The 24,872-nt window shown below is 40.8% G+C and overlaps 1 protein-coding gene and 2 long non-coding RNA genes across 6 annotated transcripts in view; 1 reads left to right on the top strand and 2 right to left on the bottom strand.

Annotated features, from left to right (window-relative positions):
• si:dkey-72l14.3 (Glyco_hydro_56 domain-containing protein) overlaps positions 1-24,872 on the top strand; it is an 85,678-nt gene that overhangs the window by 40,354 nt on the left and 20,452 nt on the right. The window contains exons 2-4 of one of the 2 annotated variants that reach the window (XM_061904848.1): positions 2,182-2,768; positions 19,698-19,946; positions 20,062-20,244. In XM_061904848.1, coding sequence (XP_061760832.1) covers positions 2,232-2,768; positions 19,698-19,946; positions 20,062-20,244 — 969 coding nt within the window. In that variant the 5' untranslated portion in view covers positions 2,182-2,231. The remainder of the gene's footprint in view (positions 1-2,181; positions 2,769-19,697; positions 19,947-20,061; positions 20,245-24,872) is intronic. The other variant, XM_061904849.1, reaches the window with a different exon arrangement.
• On the bottom strand, positions 1,660-22,052 carry LOC133555241 (uncharacterized). Of its 3 annotated transcripts, XR_009807300.1 has the most exons (6): positions 20,391-22,052; positions 20,051-20,235; positions 19,794-19,940; positions 11,020-11,118; positions 2,589-2,778; positions 1,660-2,507 (listed from the first exon to the last, which is right to left on the bottom strand). It is a non-coding gene; the product is annotated as an uncharacterized LOC133555241 (long non-coding RNA). The 3 variants fall into 3 exon arrangements; XR_009807298.1 differs by lacking the exon at positions 20,391-22,052 and having other exon boundaries at positions 20,051-20,381; XR_009807299.1 differs by lacking the exons at positions 19,794-19,940; positions 20,391-22,052 and having other exon boundaries at positions 20,051-20,381.
• Positions 24,593-24,872, bottom strand: part of LOC133555243 (uncharacterized) — a 19,653-nt gene continuing 19,373 nt past the window's right edge. The window contains exon 3 of the long non-coding RNA XR_009807303.1: positions 24,593-24,872. This exon is cut by the window's right edge and continues 332 nt beyond it. This is a non-coding gene — a long non-coding RNA (uncharacterized LOC133555243).

Raw genomic sequence — 24,872 nt, 5'->3', positions numbered from 1 at the left:
TACATATTCACATGTTTAGAATGTATTTGTTGGTGTTACTTAGTACTTAGATTTAGTACTTGTACATGTATGTTCCTATTTTTGTGTATATGTATATGTATGTATGTGTATATGTATGTATGTGTATATGTATATGAATGTATGTGTATATGTATATGTATGTATGTATGTGTATATGTATATGTATGTATGTGTATATGTATATGTATGTATGTGTATATGTATATGTATGTGTATATGTATATGAATGTATGTGTATATGTATATGTATGTGTATATGTATATGAATGTATGTGTATATGTATATGTATGTGTATATGTATATGTATGTATGTGTATATGTATATGAATGTATGTGTATATGTATATGTATGTATGTTAGGGGCAAAACATTTGTTAGTATGCACAACACATTTTTTTAACTATATATTAAAATAAGAGCAGAGACGGAGTGGCTCGGTTGAGAAAGTGGCCATGCGAGCAACTTGAGGGTTCCTGGTTCGATTCCCAGCTCCCGCCATCCTCTTCATGTCCATTGTGTCCTTGAGCAAGACACTTCACCCTTGCTCCTGATGGGTCATGGTTAGGGCCTTGCATGGCAGCCCCTGCCTTCAGTGTGTGAATGTGTGTGTGGATGGGTGAATGTGGAAATAGTGTGCTTTAAGTACCTTGAAGGTAGAAAAAGGCTATAGAAGTATAAACCATTTACCATATAAACCAGCAAATTAATCATTGTAAAGATTATAATGACATAACTATGTAATTGAATAATAAGGGGTATTGTTTTAATGTTTCATTGTAAAGTATTTAATATCTGCACTTTACTGTATTGCTATTATGCATCCATCCATCTTTTTCCGCTTATCCGAGGTCGGGTCGCGGGGGCAGCAGCCTAAGCAAGGAAGCGCAGACTTCCCTCTCCCCAGCCATTTCGTCCAGTTCCTCCCGAGGGATCCCGAGTCGTTCCAAAGCTCATGACCATCGGTGAGGATGGGAACGTAGATGGACCGGTAAAATGAGAGCTTTGCCTTCCGGCTCAGCTCCTTCCTCACCACAACGGATCGATACAGCGTCCGCATTACTGAAGACGCCGCACCGATCCGCCTGTCCATCTCACGATCCACTCTTCCCTCACTCGTGAACAAGACTCCGAAGTGTTCTGTGGTCTGACGAGTCCACATTTCAAATTGTTTTTGGAAATATTCGAAATCGTGTCATCCAGACCAAAGGGGAAGCGAACCATCCAGACTGTTATCGACGCAAAGTTCAAAAGCCAGCATCTGGCTACTGATATCAGTCTACCACAGGGCAGCTGTAGCTACTGATGTAGCTTACCACCACCACGTGCGAATGAATGTTGAGTCCCACTTCTCTGTGAGCGCTTTGTGTGTCTAGAAAAGCGCGATATAAATCTAACTTATCTGTGATGGTATGGGTGTGCATTAGTGTCCAAGGCATGGGTAACTTACACATCTGTGAAGGCACCATTAATGCTGAAAGGTACATACAGGTTTTTGGAACAACATATGCTGCCATCTAAGCGCCCTGTTTTTCATGGACGCCCCTGCTTATTTCAGCAAGACAATGGCAAGCCATATTCAGCACGTGTTACAACAGCGTGGCTTCGGAAAAAAAGAGTGACGGTACTTTCCTGGCCCGCCTGCAGTCCAGACCTGTCTCCCATCGAAAATGTGTGGCGCATTATGAAGCGTAAAATACGACAGCGGAGACCCCGGACTGTTGAACGACTGAAGCTCTACATAAAACAAGAATGGGAAAGAATTCCACTTTCAAAGCTTCAACAATTAGTTTCCTCAGTTCCCAAACGTTTATTGAGTGTTGTTAAAAGAAAAGGTGATGTAACACAGTGGTGAACATGCCCTTTCCCAACTACTTTGGCACGTGTTGCAGCCATGAAATTCTAAGTTAATTAATATTTGCAAAAAAATAATAAAGTTTATGAGTTTGAACATCAAATATGTTGTCTTTGTAGTGCATTCAACTGAATATGGCTTGAAAAGGATTTGCAAATCATTGTATTCTGTTTATATTTACATCTAACACAATTTCCCAACTCATATGGAAACGGGGTTTGTAAATGACATTTAAATGACACCGCATGTTTGGTGCATTTTCTTGATCATGACGCCAATTTCGGATTTGCGGAATCCTCTTTTTCAGAAACATGATTGGCGGCTGAAGGAGTGACAGGCTGAGTGTTACCAGCTTCGATGGCGTGGAACAAGAAAGGCAGGACTAAGCCATCGGTCCCGTCGTGCTCCACCGTTCCACTGAGCCTCCTGGTCTTACTGCTCGCTGGCCTGAGCACAGCTGGACCGCCCCGACCAGCACGCCCTCCACTGCTGTCCGGACAGCCTTTTATCATTTTCTGGGCCATCCCCGATTCCTCCTGCTCCGCCAGGCCAGACCCTGGATCTTTTGGAATGGAACGTGAAGGCCGGGTGGTGGTCTTCTACGAGGACACGCTGGGAAACTACCCGTATTTCCTGGATAAAGACACAAAGGTCAACGGGGGTTTACCACAGAACACCCGGCTGGACAACCATCTGCAGAAAACTCAGTTGGACCTCGACGCGGCGTTGCCCGCCCCCAGGTACCTCGGCCTGGGGGTGCTGAGGTGGTCCGAGTGGCTACCCCAGTGGCTGAGAAACAGGGAGAAGAAGGCCGTTTATCAGGCAGCTTCCCGGAACCTCCTGAAGGCGTTCTTCCCTAACTGGACTCCCGAGGAGGTGGAAAAGTGGTCCCAGGTAAGGAATACTGCTAGCAGAAAACGAAAGGAAAACGTAATAAATCAGGAGAAAGTTTGGGGTAAAAACATGCAGATATTGTGATGTCTCGTTTTTTGTTAGTAATCTTTTTTAAAAGGTCTAATGAAAAATATTTTACGAAAAGCAGGAGCAATTTTCCACAAAATAAATCATCCATCTATAATATCGCTAAAATTCGCTCCATTCTGTCCACTAAAGACGCTGAGATCATTATCCATGCGTTTGTTACGTCTCGTCTCGACTACTGTAACGTATTATTTTCGGGTCTCCCCATGTCTAGCATTAAAAGATTACAGTTGGTACAAAGTGCGGCTGCTAGACTTTTGACAAGAACAAGAAAGTTTGATCACATTACGCCTGTACTGTATATACCTTTATATACATATATACATACATATATACCTATACTGTATATACCTTTATATACATATATACATACATATATACCTATACTGTATATACCTTTATATACATATATACATACATATATACCTGTACTGGCTCACCTGCACTGGCTTCCTGTGCACTTAAGATGTGACTTTAAGGTTTTACTACTTACGTATAAAATACTACACGGTCTAGCTCCATCCTATCTTGCCGATTGTATTGTACCATATGTCCCGGCAAGAAATCTGCCTTCAAAGAACTCCGGCTTATTAGTGATTCCCAAAGCCCAAAAAAAGTCTGCGGGCTATAGAGCGTTTTCATTTCGGGCTCCAGTACTCTGGAATGCCCTCCCGGTAACAGTTCAAGATGCCACCTCAGTAGAAGCATTTAAGTCTCACCTTAAAACTCATTTGTATACTCTAGCCTTTAAATAGACCTCCTTTTTAGACCAGTTGATCTGCCGTTTCTTTTCTTTTTCTTCTATGTCCCACTCTCCCTTGTGGAGGGGGTCCGGTCCGATCCGGTGGCCATGTACTGCTTGCCTGTGTATCGGCTGGGGACATCTCTGCGCTGCTGATCCGCCTCCGCTTGGGATGGTTTCCTGCTGGCTCCGCTGTGAACGGGACTCTCGCTGCTGTGTTGGATCCGCTTTGGACTGGACTCTCGCAACTGTGTTGGATCCATTATGGATTGAACTTTCACAGTATCATGTTAGACCCGCTCGACATCCATTGCTTTCCTCCTCTCCAAGGTTCTCATAGTCATTATTGTCACCGACGTCCCACTGGGTGTGAGTTTTCCTTGCACTTATGTGGGCCTACCGAGGATGTCGTAGTGGTTTGTGCAGCCCTTTGAGACACTAGTGATTTAGGGCTATATAAGTAAACATTGATTGATTATTGATCCATTTTCTACCCCTTGTCTCAGTCGGGGTGGCGGGGGGTGCTGGAGCCTATCTCAGCTGCACTCGGGCAGAAGGCAAGGGACAAGTGGCCGCGTCATGGCAGATACTCATTTGAATTGCTATATTTAACACAAAAGTTAAATTGTGGAACTGAGAAAGTATATATATATATAGTTATATATATAGATATATGTATATATATATATATATAAATAAAATAAAAACTAGGGCACAAGTTTTTTGTGGGAAAACAAAATGATCCCAAAACCGAGGTATCTTCTCATGTTGCTGCGGTCCCATCTGCTGACTTCAGAGTGACTGAGGATGTGAGCACAGACACCACAGGTAGCGCAGCAGCGGCAAAGAAGACTTTGTGACAAAGTGTGTGTTTGCATGATTTTCCCGGCAGATAAATCAGGACATTCCGGTAATAACAAAGATGAAAGCTGTGCTAGAATAATCCTTTTCTATCAGGCTGTAGCACACACTGTGATTAATGGGGGGGCTCGTGTGTTTCTACGGAGGAAGGTTTGATAGCTAATTCACTCAACCAGAAGATAAATATCTTGCTAAAAAGCACTTTGTCAGAAGGATGAGGGGATCAAACCCGCAACCTTTAAGTTAAAGGGGAACTGCACTTTTTTTTTAAATTTTGTTTACAATCATGAAAGACATAATGACAGATTTTTTTTTTATGCATTCTAAATATTTAATAAACCAAAATAAAAGTCCTTTGTTCCGCCAGGAAAATCTGATAAATAACCATTCAAAAATCGCCAACAATACTTCATTTTAGAGATGTCCGATAATGGCTTTTTTGCCAATATTCTGATATTGTCCAAGTCTTAATTATCGATACCGCTATAAAAAGTCTTGGAATGAACACATTATTATGACTCATTTTGTTGTGATGCCCCGCTGGATGCATTAAACAATGTAATAAGGTTTTTCAAAATAAATCAACTCAAGTTATGGAAAAAAAATGCCAACATGGCACTGCTATATTTATCATTGAAGTCACAAAGTGCATTATTTTTTTTTTAACATGCCTCAAAACAACAGCTTGGAATTTGGGACATGCTCTCCCTGAGAGAGCATGAGGAGGTTGAGGTTGGCAGGGTAGGGGGTAGAGTGTAGCGGGGGCGGGTTTATATTGAAGAGTTAGTGCTGCAAGGGTTTCTGGGTATTTGTTCTGTTGTGTTTATGTTGTGTTACGGTGCGGTTGTTCTCCCGAAATGTGTTTGTCATTCTTGTTTGGTGCGGGTTCACAGTGTGGCGCATATTTGTAACAGTGTTGAAGTTGTTTATACGGCCAACCTCAGTGTGACCTGTATGGCTGTTGACCAAGTATGGCTTGCATTCCTTTTTGTGTGTGAAAAGCCGTAGATATTATGTGATTGGGCCGGCACGCAAAGTTTTTAGGTTTATTGGCGCTCTGTACTTCTCCCTACGTCCGTGTACCGATACCGATAATTTGGATACCGATAATTTCCTATATTATAATTTATAATTTTACATTTTAAAGCATTTATAGGCCGATTATATCGGCAGTCCGATATTATCGGACACCTCTATTGACAATCATTATGAAAGACATAACGACGGATGGATTCTTTTTTTAATGCATTCTAAATATTCAATAAACGTAAATAAAAGTCCTCTGTACCGCCCAGACAATCTGAAAAATAACCATTCAAAAATCGCCAACAATACTCCATTGTAGAGATAATGTCTTTTTTGCCGATATTCCGATATTGTCCAACTCTTAATTACCGATACCAATATATACAGTCGTGAAATGAACACATTATTATGCTTAATTTTGTTGTGATGCCCCGCTTGATGCATTAAACAATGCAACAATGTTTTCCAAAATAAATCAACTCAAGTTATGGAAAAAATGCCAACTGCCATATTTATCATTGAAGTCACAAAGTGCATTATTTTTTTTTTAACATGCCTCAAAACAACAGCTTGGAATTTGGGACATGCTCTCCCTGAGAGAGCATGAAGAAGTTGAGGTCGGCAGGGTAGGGGGTAGGGTGTAGCGGGGGCGGGTGTATATTGAAGAGTTAATGCTGCAAGGTGTTCTGGGTATTTTGTTCTGTTGTGTTACGGTGCGGTTGTTCTCCCGAACTGTGTTTGTCATTCTTGTTTGGTGTGGGTTCACAGTGTGGCGCATATTTGTAACAGTGTTAAAGTTGTTTATACGGCCAACCTCAGTGTGACCTGTATGGCTGTTGACCAAGTATGGCTTGCATTCACTTGTTTGTGTGAAAAGCCGTAGATATTATGTGATTGAGCCGGCACGCAAAGGCAGAGTTTTTAAGGTTTATTGGCGCTATGTACTTCTCCCTACGTCCGTCTACACGGCGACATTTTAAAAAGACTTAAATTTTATTTTTGAAACCGATACCGATAATTTGGATACCGATAATTTCCTATATTACATTTTAAAGCATTTATCAGCCGATTATATCGACAGTCTGAAATTATCGGACACCTCTATTCACAATCATTATGAAAGACATGACGACGGATGGATTCTTTTTTTAATGCATTCTAAATATTCAATAAACGTAACTAAAAGTCCTCTGTACCGCCCAGAAAATCTGAAAAATAACCATTCAAAAATCGCCAACAATACTCCATTGTAGAGATAATGTCTTTTTTGCCGATATTCCCATATTGTCCAAATCTTAATTATTGATACCAATATATACAGTCGTGAAATTAACACATTATTATGCCTAATTTTGTTGTGATGCTCCACTGGATGCATTAAACAATGCAACAAGGTTCCAAAATAAATCAACTCAAGTTATGGAAAAAATGCCAACTGCCATATTTATCATTGAAGTCACAAAGTGCATTATTTTTTTTTAACATGCCTCGAAACAGCAGCTTGGAATTTGGGACATGCTCTCCCTGAGAGAGCATGAAGAAGTTGAGGTCGGCAGGGTAGGGGGTAGGGGGTAGCGGAGGCGGGTGTATATTGAAGAGTTAATGCTGCAAGGGGTTCTGGGTATTAGTTCTGTTGTGTTTGTGTTGTGTTACGGTGCGGTTGTTCTCCCGAAATGTGTTTGTCATTCTTGTTTGGTGCGGGTTCACAGTGTGGCGCATATTTGTAACAGTGTTAAAGTTGTTTATAGGGCCACCCTCAGTGTGATCTGTATGGCTGTTGACCAACTATGCATTGCATTCACTTGTGTGTGTGAAAAGCTGTAGATATTATGTGATTGGGCCGGCACGCAAAGTTTTAAGGTTTATTGGCGCTATGTACTTCTCCCTACGTCCGTGTACACAGCGACGTTTTAAAAAGTCATACATTTTACGTTTGAAACCGATACCGATAATTTGGATACCGATAATTTCCTATATTACATTTTAAAGCATTTATAGGCCGATTATATCGGCAGTCCGATATTATCGGACACCTCTATTGACAATCATTATGAAAGACATAACGACGGATGGATTCTTTTTTTAATGCATTCTAAATATTCAATAAACGTAAATAAAAGTCCTCTGTACCGCCCAGACAATCTGAAAAATAACCATTCAAAAATCGCCAACAATACTCCATTGTAGAGATAATGTCTTTTTTGCCGATATTCCGATATTGTCCAACTCTTAATTACCGATACCAATATATACAGTCGTGAAATGAACACATTATTATGCTTAATTTTGTTGTGATGCCCCGCTGGATGCATTAAACAATGCAACAATATTTTCCAAAATAAATCAACTCAAGTTATGGAAAAAATGCCAACTGCCATATTTATCATTGAAGTCACAAAGTGCATTATTTTTTTTTAACATGCCTCAAAACAACAGCTTGGAATTTGGGACATGCTCTCCCTGAGAGAGCATGAAGAAGTTGAGGTCGGCAGGGTAGGGGGTAGGGTGTAGCGGGGGCGGGTGTATATTGAAGAGTTAATGCTGCAAGGTGTTCTGGGTATTTGTTCTGTTGTGTTACGGTGCGGTTGTTCTCCCGAAATGTGTTTGTCATTCTTGTTTGGTGCGGGTTCACAGTGTGGCGCATATTTGTAACAGTGTTAAAGTTGTTTATACGGCCAACCTCAGTGTGACCTGTATGGCTGTTGACCAAGTATGGCTTGCATTCACTTGTTTGTGTGAAAAGCCGTAGATATTATGTGATTGAGCTAGCACGCAAAGCCAGAGTTTTTAAGGGTTATTGGCGCTATGTACTTCTCCCTACGTCCGTCTACACGGCGACGTTTTAAAAAGACTTAAATTTTACTTTTGAAACCGATACCGATCATTTGGATGCTGATAATTTCCAATATTACATTTTAAAGCATTTATCGGCCGATTATATCGACAGTCTGATATAATTGGACATCTCTATTCACAATCATTATCAATCAATCATCAATGTTTACTTATATAGCCCTAAATCACTAGTGTCTCAAAGGGCTGCACAAACCACTACCACATCCTCGGTAGGCCCACATAAGGGCAAGGAAAACTCACACCCAGTGGGACGTCGGTGACAATGATGACTATGAGAACCTTGGAGAGGAGGAAAGCAATGGATGTCGAGCGGGTCTAACATGATACTGTGAAAGTTCAATCCATAATGGATCCAACACAGCAGCGAGAGTCCAGTCCAAAGCGGATCCAACACAGCAGCGAGAGTCCCGTTCACAGATAAGCCAGCAGGAAACCATCCCAATCGATTATGAAAGACATGACGACGCATGGATTCTTTTTTTAATGCGTTCTAAATATTCAATAAACGTAACTAAAAGTCAATGGGAGGTCCTCTGTGTTCTGCCCAGAAAAATCTCTTAACCATTCAAAAACAGCCAACAATACTCCATTTACATTTCGTGACTTGAATATTAACCAAATAATAGCGATATTGTTATTATAAGCGCTAACACAGACAAACTATTTAGAGCGGCGGCGTTATCACTACTGTGTAAGGGTGTAACGGTACACAAAACTCTCAGTTCAGTACATATCGCGGTTTAGAGGTCACGGTTCGGTTCATTTTCGGTACAGTAAGAAAACAACAAAATATAAATTTTCTGGTTATTCATTTACCAGCTTTGTAAACAATGACTTTATCTATTTAACATTGGGAACACTATAATAATTCTGCCCAAAAATAGAAATATATGTGTGTGTGATGGATGTGAGCAACAGCAGGCAGTCATGAATGCTAATGATAACAATAAGATACATATACAGTACACACTGGGTCCAATGCCAGGGTTCATGTGGTCAACATACAAACCCTGTTTCCATATGAGTTGGGAAATTGTGTTAGATGTAAATATAAACAGAATACAACGATTTGCAAATCCTTTTCAAGCCATATTCAGTTGAATATGCTACAAAGACAACATATTTGATGTTCAAACTGATAAACATTTTTTTTTTTGCAAATAATCATTCACTTTAGAATTCGATGCCAGCAACACGTGACAAAGAAGTTGGTAAAGGTGGAAATAAATACTGATAAAGTTGAGAAATTCTCATCAAACACTTATTTGGAAGACCCCACAGGTGTGCAGGCTAATTGGGAACAGGTGGGTGCCATGATTGGGCATAAAAAAGGATTCCATGAAGCGATAAGTAATTCACGAAAAAGGATGGGATGAGGGTCACCAATTTGTAAGCAAATTGTCGAACAGTTTTAGAACAACATTTCTCAAAGAGCTATTGCAAGGAATTTAGGGATTTTACCATCTACGGTCCGTAAAATTATCAAAAGGTTCAGAGAATCTGGAGAAATCACTGCACGTAAGCGATGATATTAGGACCGTTGATCCCTCAGGCGGTACTGCATCAAAAACCGACATCAGAGTATAAACGATATCACCACATGGGCTCAGGAACACTTTATAAAACCACTGTCAGTAACTACACTTTGTCGCTACATCTGTGAGTGCAAGTTAAAACTCCGCAATGCAAAGCAAAACCCATTTATCAACAACACCAAGGAACGCTGCCGGCTTCGCTGGGCCTGAGCTCATCTAAGATGGACTGATGCAAAGTGGAAAAGTGTTCTGTGGTCCACATTTCAAATTATATTTGGAAACAGTGGACGTGGTGTCCTCCGGAACAAAGAAGAACATAACCATTCGGATTGTTTTAGACGCAAAGTTCAAAAGCCAGCATCAGTGATGGTATGGGGGTGTATTAGTGGGTAACTTACACATCTGTGAAGGCACCATTAATGCTGAAAGGTACATACAGGTTTTGGAGCAACATATGTTGTCATCCAAGCAAGGTTATCATGGACGCCCCTGCTTATTTCAGCAAGACAATGCCAAGCCACATGTTACAACAGCGTGGCTTCGTAGTAAAAGAGTGCGGGTACTTTCCTGGCCCACCTGCAGTCCAGAAATGTTACCCATCGAAAATGTGTGGTGCATTATGAAGCGTAAAATACGACAAGAAGACCCCGGACTGTTGAACAACTGAAGCTCTACATAAAACAAGAATGGGAGAGAATTCCACTTTCAAAGCTTCAACAATTAGTTTCCTCAGTTCCCAAACGTTTATTGAGTGTTGTTAAAAGAAAAGGTGATGTAACACAGTGGTGAACATGCCCTTTCCCAACTACTTTGGCACGTGTTGTAGCCATGAAATTCTAAGTTGATTATTATTTTCCCCAAAAAATAAAGTTAATGAGTTTGAACATCAAATATCTTGTCTTTGTAGCATATTCAATTGAATATGGGTTGAAAAGGATTTGCAAATCATTGTATTCTGTTTATATTTACATCTAACACAATTTCCAAACTCATATGGAAACTATATGGGTTTGTGCTTTGTATGATGTCAATTAATGCAGCAAGACACCCCAGCACAAATAAGTATTCAAGTAAATGTAGTAAATCATCTTCTGTGTGTGTGTGTGTGCGTGTGTGTGTGTGTGTGTGTGTGTGCAAAGTCTACCCAGCGTGGTTATTTAGAGAAAAGTCTGTCTCTCTCCGCTGCCGGCACCTTGCAGTGTAATCCAAACTGATCCCGTTATCTGATGATCTCCGTTTGGCTCTGCAAAATTAAACGTGAGGTCACTGGTACAGCAAGCATCAGGAGAAAAGAAAAAAAAAGATGGGAATTTTTTATTTTATTTAGATTGAATTTATAAATTAAAATATATTCTTAGTCTGTTGCCAGGCAGAATAGTGTATTGTCATTATGCACCATTTTCTGCAGGGTTAGTTGCATAAGGGCTCCCATTAAGCCAGCAAAGGAGTCCATCTGGTCTTTTATACCAGTGTATTTCAACATTTTTTGAGTTAAGGCACATTTTTTTCATTGAAAAAAATCCGGCGGCACACCACCAGTGGAAATCATACAAAAATGAAACTCAGTAGTCGAAATAGATGGTAAAAAGTTGTTCTTGCAATTGTTGGGTATGACTTTAAAGCAGGGGTCGGGAACCTTTTTGGCTGAGAGAGCCAAGAATCCGAATATTTTAAAATGTATTTCCGTAAGAGCCATATAATTTTTTTTTTCAACACTGAACACACGTAAACACGTGTATTTTTAAGTAAGACCAACATTTATAGAGTATAATAGGTCTTTTATTATTTGTAATAACATTGATATTCTGAAGCTAACTGTGGAGGGGGCGTGGCCTCCGGGCCTGCAGCGAAGCGGGGTGTGCCAGGACCGGCCTCTAAATCAGCGACAGGTGGGTAGACAACCCACCTGGGCCTTGTTATCTAATCACCTGTCGCTCTGTTATAAGTAGCAGCCAGGAGGACAGACCGGGTTGGAGCTGGAGCCAGAGTGCGAGCGAGAACGAAAGAGAAAAATACAATTGCTGGAAAGCAACTGAGAGACTTATTGAAAAATAAAAAAATATCGTAACCCTGAAACAGGCTTTTATGTCGGTGCTTGGTGGTCTGAAGAACCCCCAGGAGGGCAAGCCCTAAAAAAAAGAATAATAAATAAAGTGCGGTAGAAAAAGGATGGATGGATTCAAATGCATTAGCATTTTTAATATTTTGAACGTTATTTTAAAACTTTGATTACAAGTGGAATTATTCATTACTTATCGTGTTAAGCGAAGTCAGCTCAGATTTATCCGAGAGCCAGGTGCAGTCATCAAAAGAGCCACATCTGGCTCGCGAGCCATAGGTTCCCTACCCCTGCTTTAAAGCATAACCAGCATGCATCACTATAGCTCTTGTCTCAAAGTAGGTGTACTGTCACCACCTGTCACATCACGCCCTGACTTATGTGGAATTTTTTGCTGTTTTCCTGTGTGTAGCGTTTTAGTTCTTGTCTTGCGCTCCTGTTTTGGTGGCTTTTTGGGTTTTGTTGGTATTGTCCTGTAGCAGTTTCATGTCTTCCTTTGAGCGATATTCCCCGCACCTGCTTTGTTTTGGCAATCAGGATTATTTAAGTTGTGCGGACGTTATCGTTCTTTGTGGAGACATTGTTGATTGTCATTTTCATCGCGGATGTACTTTTTGGACGCCATCTCTGCTCACACAGTAAGTCTTTGCTGTCGTCCAGCATTCTGTTTTTGTTTACTTCGCAGCCAGTTCAGTTTTTGTTTCGTTCTGCGTAGCCTTCCCTAATCTTCAACGCCTTTTCTTAGGGGCACTCACCGTTTGTTCACTTGGGTTTAAATATTAGATACCTTAGATGTTTTTGACATCTACAAAGCAATTAGATACCGGCTACCACCTACTGATATGGAGGAGTATTACAGAGTTACTCTGCCGAGCTCTAGACAACACGGACACTCAACAACAACACATCATTTACGACTATAATTAAAGGTTTGCAAAAAAATGTTTTGAACCAATTGGGTGAAATGATATAATCTGGCAGCACACCACAGGGGTTGAAAAACACTGTTTTATACAGTCAGCATTCATTATTCCAATTCTAAATATTGCATTTTCTGTTAAATCAATCAATCAATGTTTATTTATATAGCCCCAAATCACAAATGTCTCAAAGGACTGCACAAATCATTACGACTACAACATCCTCGGAAGAACCCACAAAAGGGCAAGGAAAACTCACACCCAGTGGGCAGGGAGAATTCACACCCAGTGGGACGCCAGTGACAATGCTGACTATGAGAAACCTTGGAGAGGACCTCAGATGTGGGCAACCCCCCCCTCTAGGGGACCGAAAGCAATGGATGTGGAGCGGGTCTAACATGATACTGTGAAAGTTCAATCCATAGTGGCTCCAACACAGCCGCGAGAGTTTAGTTCAAAGCGGATCCAAGACAGCAGCGAGAGTCCCGTCCACAGGAAACCATCTCAAGCGGAGGCGGATCAGCAGCGTAGAGATGTCCCCAAACGATACACAGGCGAGCGTTCCATCCTGGGTCTCGACTCTGGACAGCCAGTACTTCATCCATGGTCATCGGACCGGACCCCCTCCACAAGGGAGGAGGGGACATAGGAGAAAGAAAAGAAGCGGCAGATCAACTGGTCTAAAAAGGAGGTCTATTTAAAGGCTAGAGTATACAGATGAGTTTTAAGGTGAGACTTAAATGCTTCTACTGAGGTAGCATCTCGAACTGTTACCGGGAGGGCATTCCAGAGTACTGGAGCCCGAACGGAAAACGCTCTATAGCCCGCAGACTTTTTTTGGGCTTTAGGAATCACTAATAAGCCGGAGTCCTTTGAACGCAGATTTCTTGCCGGGACATATGGTACAATACAATCGGCAAGATAGGATGGAGCTAGACCGTGTAGTATTTTATACGTAAGTAGTAAAACCTTAAAGTCACATCTTAAGTGCACAGGAAGCCAGTGCAGGTGAGCCAGTATAGGTATATATGTATGTATATATGTATATAAAGGTATATACAGTATAGGTATATATGTATATAAAGGTATATACAGTACAGGCGTAATGTGATCAAACTTTCTTGTTCTTGTCAAAAGTCTAGCAGCCGCATTTTGTACCAACTGTAATCTTTTAATGCTAGACATGGGGAGACCCCAAAATAATACGTTACAGTATTCGAGACGAGACGTAACAAACGCATGGATAATGATCTCGGCGTCTTTAGTGGACAGAATGGAGCGAATGTTAGCGATATTACGGAGATGAAAGAAGGCCGTTTTAGTAACGCTTTTAATAGGTATTAATGTTCCTGGGATATACTACAACACAGTATAGACACCATTCACTCGTGGATGCCATTATTGGTGGCACTTTTACATCAACAGCTATTTGTGTAATTTCCATGGAGGCAGATGGCAGTAAGCAGCACATCATACCGTGCCTTGACTAAAAATGATTATTCTTGTGGCAATTTTCAGGCGGTTAGCCACACGTGGCGCATGTAAGAAAGTAATCTGTGAGGCACAGCATCAAGCAGCATATCATGCATTCGTCTCCTAATTAAAGAAGCGTAGTTCTGTGAGAATGAAGTACGACCAGCCACACACCACACATTCAATTAGTAACAAACATAAGCCAGTTTTCCGGTCAGCACAGCAGCCTTCCATGCAGTGTCTTGACTAATGAGGCTTATTTCTGTGACAATAACATTGAAGTTGGACTAGGAACATGCCAAACACATTTAATACAATGATTTGCAAATCCTTTTCAACTTGTATTCAATTGAATAGACTGCAAAGGCAAGATATTTAATGTTCCAACTAGGAAACTTATTTTTTTTTTGTGCAAATTATAATTAACTTGGAATTTAATGGCAGCAACACATTGCAAAAATGCTGGCACGAGGGCATTTTTACCACTGTGTTACATGGCCTTTCCTTTTAACAACACTCAGTAAACGTTTGGGAACTGTAAAAACTGTAAAAAATCTGGGTATTATCTTCGACCCAACTCTCTCCTTTGAGTCACACATTAAAAGCGTTACTAAAACGGCCTTCTTTCATCTCCGTAATATCGCTAAAATTCGCTCCATTCTGTCCACTAAAGACGCCGAGATCATTATCCATGCGTTTGTTACGTCTCGTCTCGATTACTGTAACGTATTATTTTCGGGTCTCCCCATGTCTAGCATTAAAAGATTACAGTTGGTACAAAATGCGGCTGCTAGACTTTTGACAAGAACAAGAAAGTTTGATCACATTACGCCTGTACTGTATATACCTTTATATACATATATACATACATATATACCTATACTGTATATACCTTTATATACATATATACATACATATATACCTATACTGGCTCACCTGCACTGGCTTCCTGTGCACTTAAGATGTGACTTTAAGGTTTTACTACTTACGTATAAAATACTACACGGTCTAGCTCCATCCTATCTTGCCGATTGTATTGTACCATATGTCCCGGCAAGAAATCTGCGTTCAAAAGACTCCGGCTTATTAGTGATTCCCAAAGCCCAAAAAAAGTCTGCGGGCTATAGAGCGTTTTCCGTTCGGGCTCCAGTACTCTGGAATGCCCTCCCGGTAACAGTTCGAGATGCTAACTCAGTAGAAGCATTTAAGTCTCACCTTAAAACTCATCTGTATACTCTAGCCTTTAAATAGACCTCCTTTTTAGACCAGTTGATCTGCCGCTTCTTTTCTTTCTCCTATGTCCCCCCCTCCCTTGTGGAGGGGGTCCGGTCCGATGACCATGGATGAAGTACTGGCTGTCCAGAGTCGAGACCCAGGATGGACCGCTCGTCGGGACCCAGGATGGACCGCTCGCCTGTATCGGTTGGGGACGTCTCTACGCTGCTGATCCGCTTGAGATGGTTTCCTGTGGACGGGACTCTCGCTGCTGTCTTGGATCCGCTTGAACTGAACTCTCGCGGCTGTGTTGGAGCCACTATGGATTGAACTTTCACAGTATCATGTTAGACCCGCTCGACATCCATTGCTTTCGGTCCCCTAGAGAGGGGGGGTTGCCCACATCTGAGGTCCTCTCCAAGGTTTCTCATAGTCAGCATTGTCACTGGCGTCCCACTGGATGTGAATTCTCCCTGCCCACTGGGTGTGAGTTTTCCTTGCCCTTTTGTGGGTTCTTCCGAGGATGTTGTAGTCGTAATGATTTGTGCAGTCCTTTGAGACATTTGTGATTTGGGGCTATATAAATAAACATTGATTGATTGATTGATTGAACTGAAGAACCAATTTTTTGAAGCTTTCCAGGTGGAATTATTTCCCATTCTTGCTTGATGTACAGCTTAAGTTGTCCAACAGTCTCCGTTGTGGTATTTTACGCTTCATAAAGCGCCACACATTTTCAATGGGAGACAGGTCTAGACTACAGGCAGGCCAGTCTAGTACCCGCACTCTTTTACTATGAAGCCACGCTGTTGTAACACATTGCTTGGCATCGTCTTGCTGAAATAAGCAGGGGCGTCCATAATAACGTTGCTTAGATGGCAACCTATGTTGCTCCAAAACCTGTATGTACCTTTCAGCATTAATGGTGCCTTCACAGATGTGTAAGTTACCCATGCTTTGGGCACTAATACACCCCCATACCATCACAGATGCTGGCTTTTCAACTTTGCGCCTACAACAATCCGAATGGTTCTTTTCCTCACAACGTCCACCGTTTCCAAAAACAAATTGAAATGTGGACTCGTCAGACCACAGAACACTTTCATACTTTGAATCAGTCCTTCTTAGATGAGCTCGGTGTTTCTGGGTGTTGTTGATAAATGGCTTTCACTTTGCATAGTAGCGTGTTAACTCGCACTTACAGATGTAGCGACCAACTGTAGTTACTGAGAGTGTGAAGTGAAGTGAAGTGAAGTGAATTATATTTACATAGCGCTTTTCTCTAGTGACACAAAGCACTTTACATAGTGAAACCCAATATTTAAGTTACATTTAAACCATTGTGGGTGGCACTGGGAGCAGGTGGGTAAAGTGTCTTGCCCAAGGACACAACGGCATCTACTAGGATGGCGGAAGCGGGAATCGAACCTGCAACCCTCAAGTTGCTGGCACGGCCGCTCTACCAACCGAGCTAAACCGCTGAGTGGCTTTCTGAGGCTTTCCTGAGCCTATGTGGTGATGTCCTTTACACACTGCTGTCGCTTTTTGATGCTGAGGGATCAAAGGTCTGTAATATCGTCGCTTACAAGCAGTGATTTCTCCAGATTCTCTGAACCTTTTGATGGTATTACGGACTGTATAAGGTGAAATCCCTGAATGAGAAATGTTGTTCTTAAACTGTTGGACAATTTGCTGACGCATTTATTCACAAAGTGGTGACCCTCGCCCCATCCTTGTTTGTGAAGGCCTGAGCATTTCATGGAAGCTGCTTTTATACCCAATCGTGGCATCCACCTGTTCCCAATTAACCTGTTCACCCGTGGGATGTTCCAAATAAGTGTTTGATGAGCAGTCGTCAAATTTCTCAGTCTTTTTTGTCACTTGTGCCAGCTTTTTTGAAACATGTTCCAGGCATCAAATTTCAAATGAGCTAATATTTTCAAAAAATAACGAACGTTTCCAGTTTCAACATTAAGTAGCTTCTCTTTGCAGTCTATTCAATTGAATATAGATTGAAAATAATTTGCAAATCATTCTGTTTTTATTTACGATTTACACACTGTGCCAACTTCACTGCTTTTGGGGTTGGTATGACAAGAAATAAACCAATCGTCTATGAGGAAGAGCAGCACACCATGACTAAATTAATATATTTCTATGAGATTGACATTGAAGTATGACTAGCCATCAAAATGGCACATTACAGTAAAGTACCAATGATTGTCACACACAGTCTTGGTGTGGCAAAATTATTCTCTGCATTTGACCCATCACCCTTGGTCACCCCTTGGGAGATGAGGGGAGCAGTGAGCAGCAGCGGTGGCCACGCCCGGGGATCATTTTTGGTGATTCAACCCTAATTCCAACCCTTGATGCTGCAGGAAAGGAATGAGTCCCATTTTTACAGTCTTTGGTATGACTCGGCCGGGATTTGAACTCACAACCTACCGATCTCAGGGTGGACGCTCTAACCCAGGGGTGTCAAACTCAAATACAGAGTGGGCCAACATTTTAAACTGAACAAAGCCGCGGGCCAAGGTTGAACAAATTAACCTTTTAATAGGGACGCAAACAAGTTTTGCATTGAATATTGAACAATGGACTCTCGGACTATTATGTTAGATCCACTATGGACTGGACTCTCACACTATTATGTTAGATCCACTATGGACTGGACTCTCACTAATATGTTAGATCCACTATGGACTGGACTCTCACTATTATGTTAGATCCACTATGGACTGGAAACTCACTATTATGTTTGATCCACTATGGACTGGACTCTTACTATTATGTTAGATCCACTATGGACTGGACTCTCACTATTATGTTGGATCCACTATGGACTGAAATCTCACTATTTTGTTGGATCCACTATGGACTGGACTCTCACTGTTATGTCAGATCCACTATGGACCGGACTGTCACTATTAGGTTAGCTCCACTATGGAATGGACTCTCACTATTATGTTAGATCCACTTTGGACTGGACTCTCACTATTATGTTGGATCCACTATGGACTGAAATCTCACTATTTTGTTAGATCCACTATGGACTGGACTCTAACTATTATGTCAGATCCACTATGGACCGGACTGTCACTATTAGGTTAGCTCCACTATGGACTGGACTCTTACTATTATGTTAGATCCACTATGGACTGGACTCTCACTATTATGTTTGATCCACTACGGACTGGACTCTCACTATTATGTTTGATCCACTATGGACTGGACTCTCACTATTATGTTGGATCCACTATGGTCTGGACTCTCACTATTATGTTAGATCCACTATGGACTGGACTCTTACTACTATGTTAGATCCACTTTGGACTGGACTCTCACTATTATGTTGGATCCACTATGGTCTGGACTCTCACTATTATGTTAGATCCACTATGGACTGGACTCTTACTATTATGTTAGATCCACTTTGGACTGGACTCTCACTATTATGTTAGATCCACTATGGACTGGACTCTCACTATTATGTTAGATCCACTATGGACTGGACTCTCACTATTATGTTGGATTCACTATGGACTGAAATCTCACTATTTTGTTAGATCCACTATGGACTGGACTCTCACTATTATGTCAGATCCACTATGGACCGGACTGTCACTATTAGGTTAGCTCCACTATGGACTGGACTCTCACTATTATTTTGGATCCACCATGGACTGGACTCTCACTATTATGTTAGATCCACTATGGACTGGACTCTCACTATTATGTTAGATCCACTATGGACTGGACTCTCACTATTATGTTAGATCCACTATGGACTGGAATCTCACTATTATGTTAGATCCACTATGGACTGGACTCTCACTATTATGTTAGATCCACTATGGACTGGACTCTCACTATTATGTTAGATCCACTATGGATTAGACTCTCACTATTATGTTAGATCCACTATGGACTGGACTCTCACTATTAAGTTTCTCATAGTCATTCACATTGACATCCCACTGGGTTGTGAGTTTTTCCTTGCCCTTATGTGGGATCTGAACAGAGGTTGACGTTGTGACTTGTGCGACCCTTTGAGACACTCGTGATTTAGGGCTATATAAATAAACATTGATTGATTGATTGATTGATTACTATTATCACCATGAATGACTAAGGTATATGTTCTTTCCCCAGATGGACTTCGAGGCAGCTGCCCAGTCAGTAATCATGGAAACTCTGAGGGAGGTCAAACGCTTACGCCCCAAAGCATTATGGGGTGTCTCCCCTTACCCGAGCTGCTACAACGGGGAACCCGCCCAAACTGCTTCAGCCAACTACACCGGCCAGTGCCCCCCTGCTGAGAAGACCCTTAACGATGAGCTCCTGTGGCTGTGGAGACGCTCGTCCGCCCTGTACCCCCTTCTGTCCCTGGAGAAGCTACAGGTGGGTGATGGGGGAAGCGCACCCCGTTAAAAATGAGGGCGTCACATGACTACATAAGCACACCTTGACAACCATGTCCATGTAGTGCATGTGTGACATCATACCTGTTCTGCAGGTACGATTACTCTCATCCTGGCCATTTTCTTCACAGGGTGGAACGTCTTCCGGGAGGCTTTATATGTCCAGTGAAATCCAGGAAGCTCTCAGAGTGTCCTCCCTGGCCGGAGCCACGTTCGATCTTCCCGTATTCCCACTGATTAACAGTGTGTACGCCTCCACCAACACTTTCCTGTCACAGGTGGGGTATCAGTGGGCTTGCTTGCTTTTTGCTTTTTAGCACACAGATAAAGACCAGGGCAAAGTAAGGCCACATGCGTTCCGTTGAGCTTTTCAATCTGGCCCGCCGGACATTGCCAAATAATATTTTTAGATGTTTAAACATACTTGCCAACCCTCCCGGATTTTCCGGGAGACTCCCGAAATTCAGCGCCTCTCCCGAAAACCTCCCGGGACAAATTTTCTCCCGAAATTCAGGCCAAGCTGGAGGCCACGCCCCTCCAGCTCCATGCAGACCTGACTCAATGTTGTGACCCTCTTAAACAGGACAATGCTGCCATCTACTGTACATAGAATATAATGTAAATATATTCTACATTCAAGTGCAGTCAAGGAACATGCATTAGGGCAGTGGTTCTCAACCTTTTTTCAGTGATGTACCCCCTGTGAACATGTTTTTAATTCAAGTACCCCCTAATCAAAGCAAAGCATTTTTGATTGAAAAAATGAGATTAAGAATTAAAATAACGCACTATATCATCAGTTTCTGATTTATTAAATTGTATAAAAGTGCAAAATATTGCTCATTTGTAGTGGTCTTTCTTGAACTATTTGGAAAAAAAGATATCAAAATTACTAAAAACGAGTGATTCAATTATAAATAAAGATTTCTACACATAGAAGTAATCATCAACTTAAAGTGCCCTCTTTGGGGATTGTAATAGAGATCCATCTGGATTCATCAACTTCATTCTAAACATTTCTTCACAAAAAAAGAAACCTTTAACATCAATATTTATGGAACATGTACACAAAAAATCTAGTTGCCAACACTGAATATTGCATTGTTGCATTTCTTTACACAGTTTATAAACTTACATTCATATTTTGTTGAAGTATTATTCAATAAGTATATTTATAAAGGATTTTTGAAGTGTTGCTATTTTTAGAATATTTTGGAAAAATCTCACGTACCCCTTGGCATACCTTCAAGTACCCCCAGGGCTACGTGTACCCCCATTTGAGAACCACTGCTCGCCTTCTCTGGAGTGATGAATCACGCTTTTCCATCTGGCAATCTGATGGACCAGTCTGGGTTCGGAGGTTGCCAGGAGAACGCTACATTCTCCGAGTGTGAAATTAGGTGGAGGAGGAATTATGGTGTGGGGTTGTTTTTCCAAAAGTTGGGCTTGGCCTCTTAATTCCGGTGAAAGGAAATTTGAATGCTCCAGGATACCAAAACATTCTGGACAATTCCATGGGATGGCACTACCATTTTCTATGTGAGTCAAGGCAGGTGGCCAAATACTTTTGGCAATATAATGTATACCAGGGGTGCCCACACTTTTTCTGCAGGCGAGCTACTTTTCAATTGACCAACTCGAGGGGATCTACCTCATTTATATATATCATTTATATTTATTTATTTATGAAAGAGACATTTTTGTAAACAAGTTAAATGTGTTTAATGATAATACAAGCATGTGTAACACATATAGATGTCTTTCTTTCACAAAGACAAGAATATAAGTTGGTGTATTACCTGATTCTGATGACTTGCATTGATTGGAATCAGACAGTAATGATGATAACGCCCACATTTTCAAATGGAGGAGAAAAAAAGTTGTCCTTTCTGTACAATACCACATGAAAGTGGTTGGTTTTTGGCATCTAATTCATCCAGCTTCCATACACTTTACAAGAAAAACATTGGTGGCAAATTCCGTAGCTTGCTTGATTGACATTCACGGCACCCGAGGGTCTTGTGAGATGACGCTGGCTGCTGCCAGTTCATTATTATGAAAAAATGACAGAGAGGAAGGCGAGAAACACTTTTTATTTCAACAGACTTTCGCGCCGTCCCTTCCGTCAAAACTCTAAAGGCCGACTGCACATTTCCTATCTTCACAATAAAAACCCTGCTTCATGCTGCCTGCGCTAACAAAATAAGAGTCTCAGAAAGCTGGCGTGCACAAGTGATGTGCACGCCAGCTTTCTGAGGGATCACTTGTGCACGCCAGTTTTCCGAGACTCTGTATTTAGTTAGCGCAGGCAGCATGAAGCAGGGCTTTTATTGTGAAGATAGGAAATGTGCAGTCGGCCTTTAGAGTTTTGACGGAAGGTACGGCGCGAGAGTCTGTTGAAATAAAAAGTGTTTCTCGCCTTCCTCTCGGTCATATTTTCATAATAATGATCTTGCAGCAGCCAGCGTCATCTCACAAGACCCTCCGGTACCGTGAATGTCATTTAAGTGACGTCTTGGTGAAGATTGATGATCACTCATTTTTAGGTCTATTTTTTTTAAAAGCCTGGCTGGAGATGGACTGACACACCCCCCGCGGTCGACTGGTAGCTTGCAATCGACGTAATGGGCACCCCTGGTGTATACAAACAGAAAATTTACCCTTTCACTCCTGCCACTTTCTTTTGGGCATCCAGTTCATGTATTTGTATATCCCTCTCAGACCTGGCACCACTGGTAGGGCTTACTCATAGATATGAATACGTAGGCTTGTCCATCTTGAGTAGAGGTTTTCTCAGACTAATCCAGTGTTTTTCAATCTTTAGTGCGCCATGAGATACAGTCTGGTGTGCCGTGGGAGATTATGTAATTTCACCTAATTGGGTTAAAAATATTTTTTGCAAACCAGTAATTATAACACTGGACTAATCACACCGTTGTTGAGTGTCTGTGCTGTCTAGAGCTCGGCAGAGTATCTGTGTAATACTCTTCCATATCAGTAGGTGGCAGCAGGTAGCTAATTGCTTTGGTTTGTCATGATCACAATATGCGGGAGGCAGGGTGCAGGTAAAAAAGGTATCTAACACTTAAACCAAAATAAACAAAAGGCAAGTGCTAAGAAAAGGCATTGAAGCTAAGGGATGGCAATGCAAAACGAAACAAACTGAACTGGCTGCAAAGTAAACAAAAACAGAATGCTGGACGACGGCAAAGACTTACATGGTGTGGAGCAGACGGCGTCCACAAAGTGCGTCCGTACACGACATGACAATCAACAATGTCCCCACAAAGAAGGATAGCGTCCGCACAACTTAAATAGTCTTGATTGCTAAAACAAAGCAGGTGCGGGGAATAGCAACAGGAAAACTGCAACAGGAAAACACCATCAAAACAGGAAAATCCACCAAAATAGGAACACAAGACAAGAACTAAAACACTATGCACGGGAAAACAGTAAAAAAAAGTCAAAATAAGTCAGGGGGTGATGTGACAGTTGGTGACAGTACACCTACTTTGAGACAAGAGCTATAGTGATGCATGTTTGGTTATGCTTTAAAGTCATACCCAACAATTGCAACAACTTTTTAAAGTCTACTGTGTTTCATTTCTTAAGGATTTCTGCTATTGGCGTGCCTTCGGATTTTTTCAAGTAAATAAAAGCGCCTTGGCTCAAAAAAAGGTTGAAAACCACTACAGCAGGGGTCACCAACCTTTTTGAAACCAAGAGCTACTTCTTGGGTACTGATTAATGCGAAGGGCTACCAGTTTGATACACACTTAAATAAATTGCCAGAAATAGCCAATTTGCTCAATTTACCTTAAACTCTGTTATTATTAATGATATTAATCTTTGTGGAAACACTGATCATCTTAATGATTTCTCACAATAGATATATAAAGAAACAGATAAATATATATATTAAAAAAAAGGGTATTTCTGTCTGTCATTCTGTCGTACATTTTTTTTCTTCCACGGAAGGTTTTTTGTAGAGAATAAATGAATAAAACATAATTTATCTTCAATTTCGACTTTTTAAAATTAAAAATTCAACCGAAAAAAAAGAAGAGAAAAACTAGCTAATTCGAATCTTTTTGAAAAAATTTAAAAAATAATTTATTGAACATTATTAGTAATTTTTCCTGATTAAGAATTGTATTAGAATTTTGATGACATGTTTTAAATAGGTTAAATTCCAATCTGCACTTTCTTAGAATATATAACAAATTGGACCAAGATATATTTCTAACAAAGACAAATCATTGTTTCTTCTAGATTGTCCAAAACAAAAATTTTAAAAGAAATTCAAAAGACTTTCAAATAAGATTTAAATTTGATTTTACAGATTTTCTAGATTTGCCAGAATATATATATTTTTTAATTTGAATCATAGTAAGTTTTAAGAAATATTTCAAAAATATTCTTAGTCGATAAAACAAAAGCTAAAATGAAGAATTAAATTAAAATGTATTTATTATTCTTTACAATAAAAATAAATACATTTACTTGAACATTGATTTAAATTGTCAGGAAAGAAGAGGAAGGAATTTAAAAGGTAAAAACGTATATGTGTCTAAAAAATCCTAAAATAATTTTTAAGGTTGTATTTTTTTCTGTAAAATTGTCTTTCTGAAAGTAAAAAGATAAATGAATGTATTTAAAGAAGTGAAGACCAAGTCTTTAAAATATTTTCTTGGATTTTCAAATTCTATTTGAGTTTTGTCTCTCTTAGAATTAAAAATGTCAAGCAAAGCGAGACCAGCTTGCTAGTAAATAAATAAAATTGAAAAAATAGAGGCAGCTCACTGGTAAGTGCTGCTATTAGAGCTATTTTTAGAACAGGCCAGCGGGCGACTCAGCTGGTCCTTTCGGGCGACCTGGTAACCGCGGGCACTGCGTTGGTGACCCC

The sequence above is a fragment of the Nerophis ophidion genome, linkage group LG06 (assembly GCF_033978795.1).
Source record: "Nerophis ophidion isolate RoL-2023_Sa linkage group LG06, RoL_Noph_v1.0, whole genome shotgun sequence".
Lineage (NCBI taxonomy): Eukaryota > Metazoa > Chordata > Actinopteri > Syngnathiformes > Syngnathidae > Nerophis > Nerophis ophidion.
The sequence above is the reverse complement of the archived record's forward strand: the minus strand, read 5'-3'. Positions and strand labels throughout refer to the sequence as shown.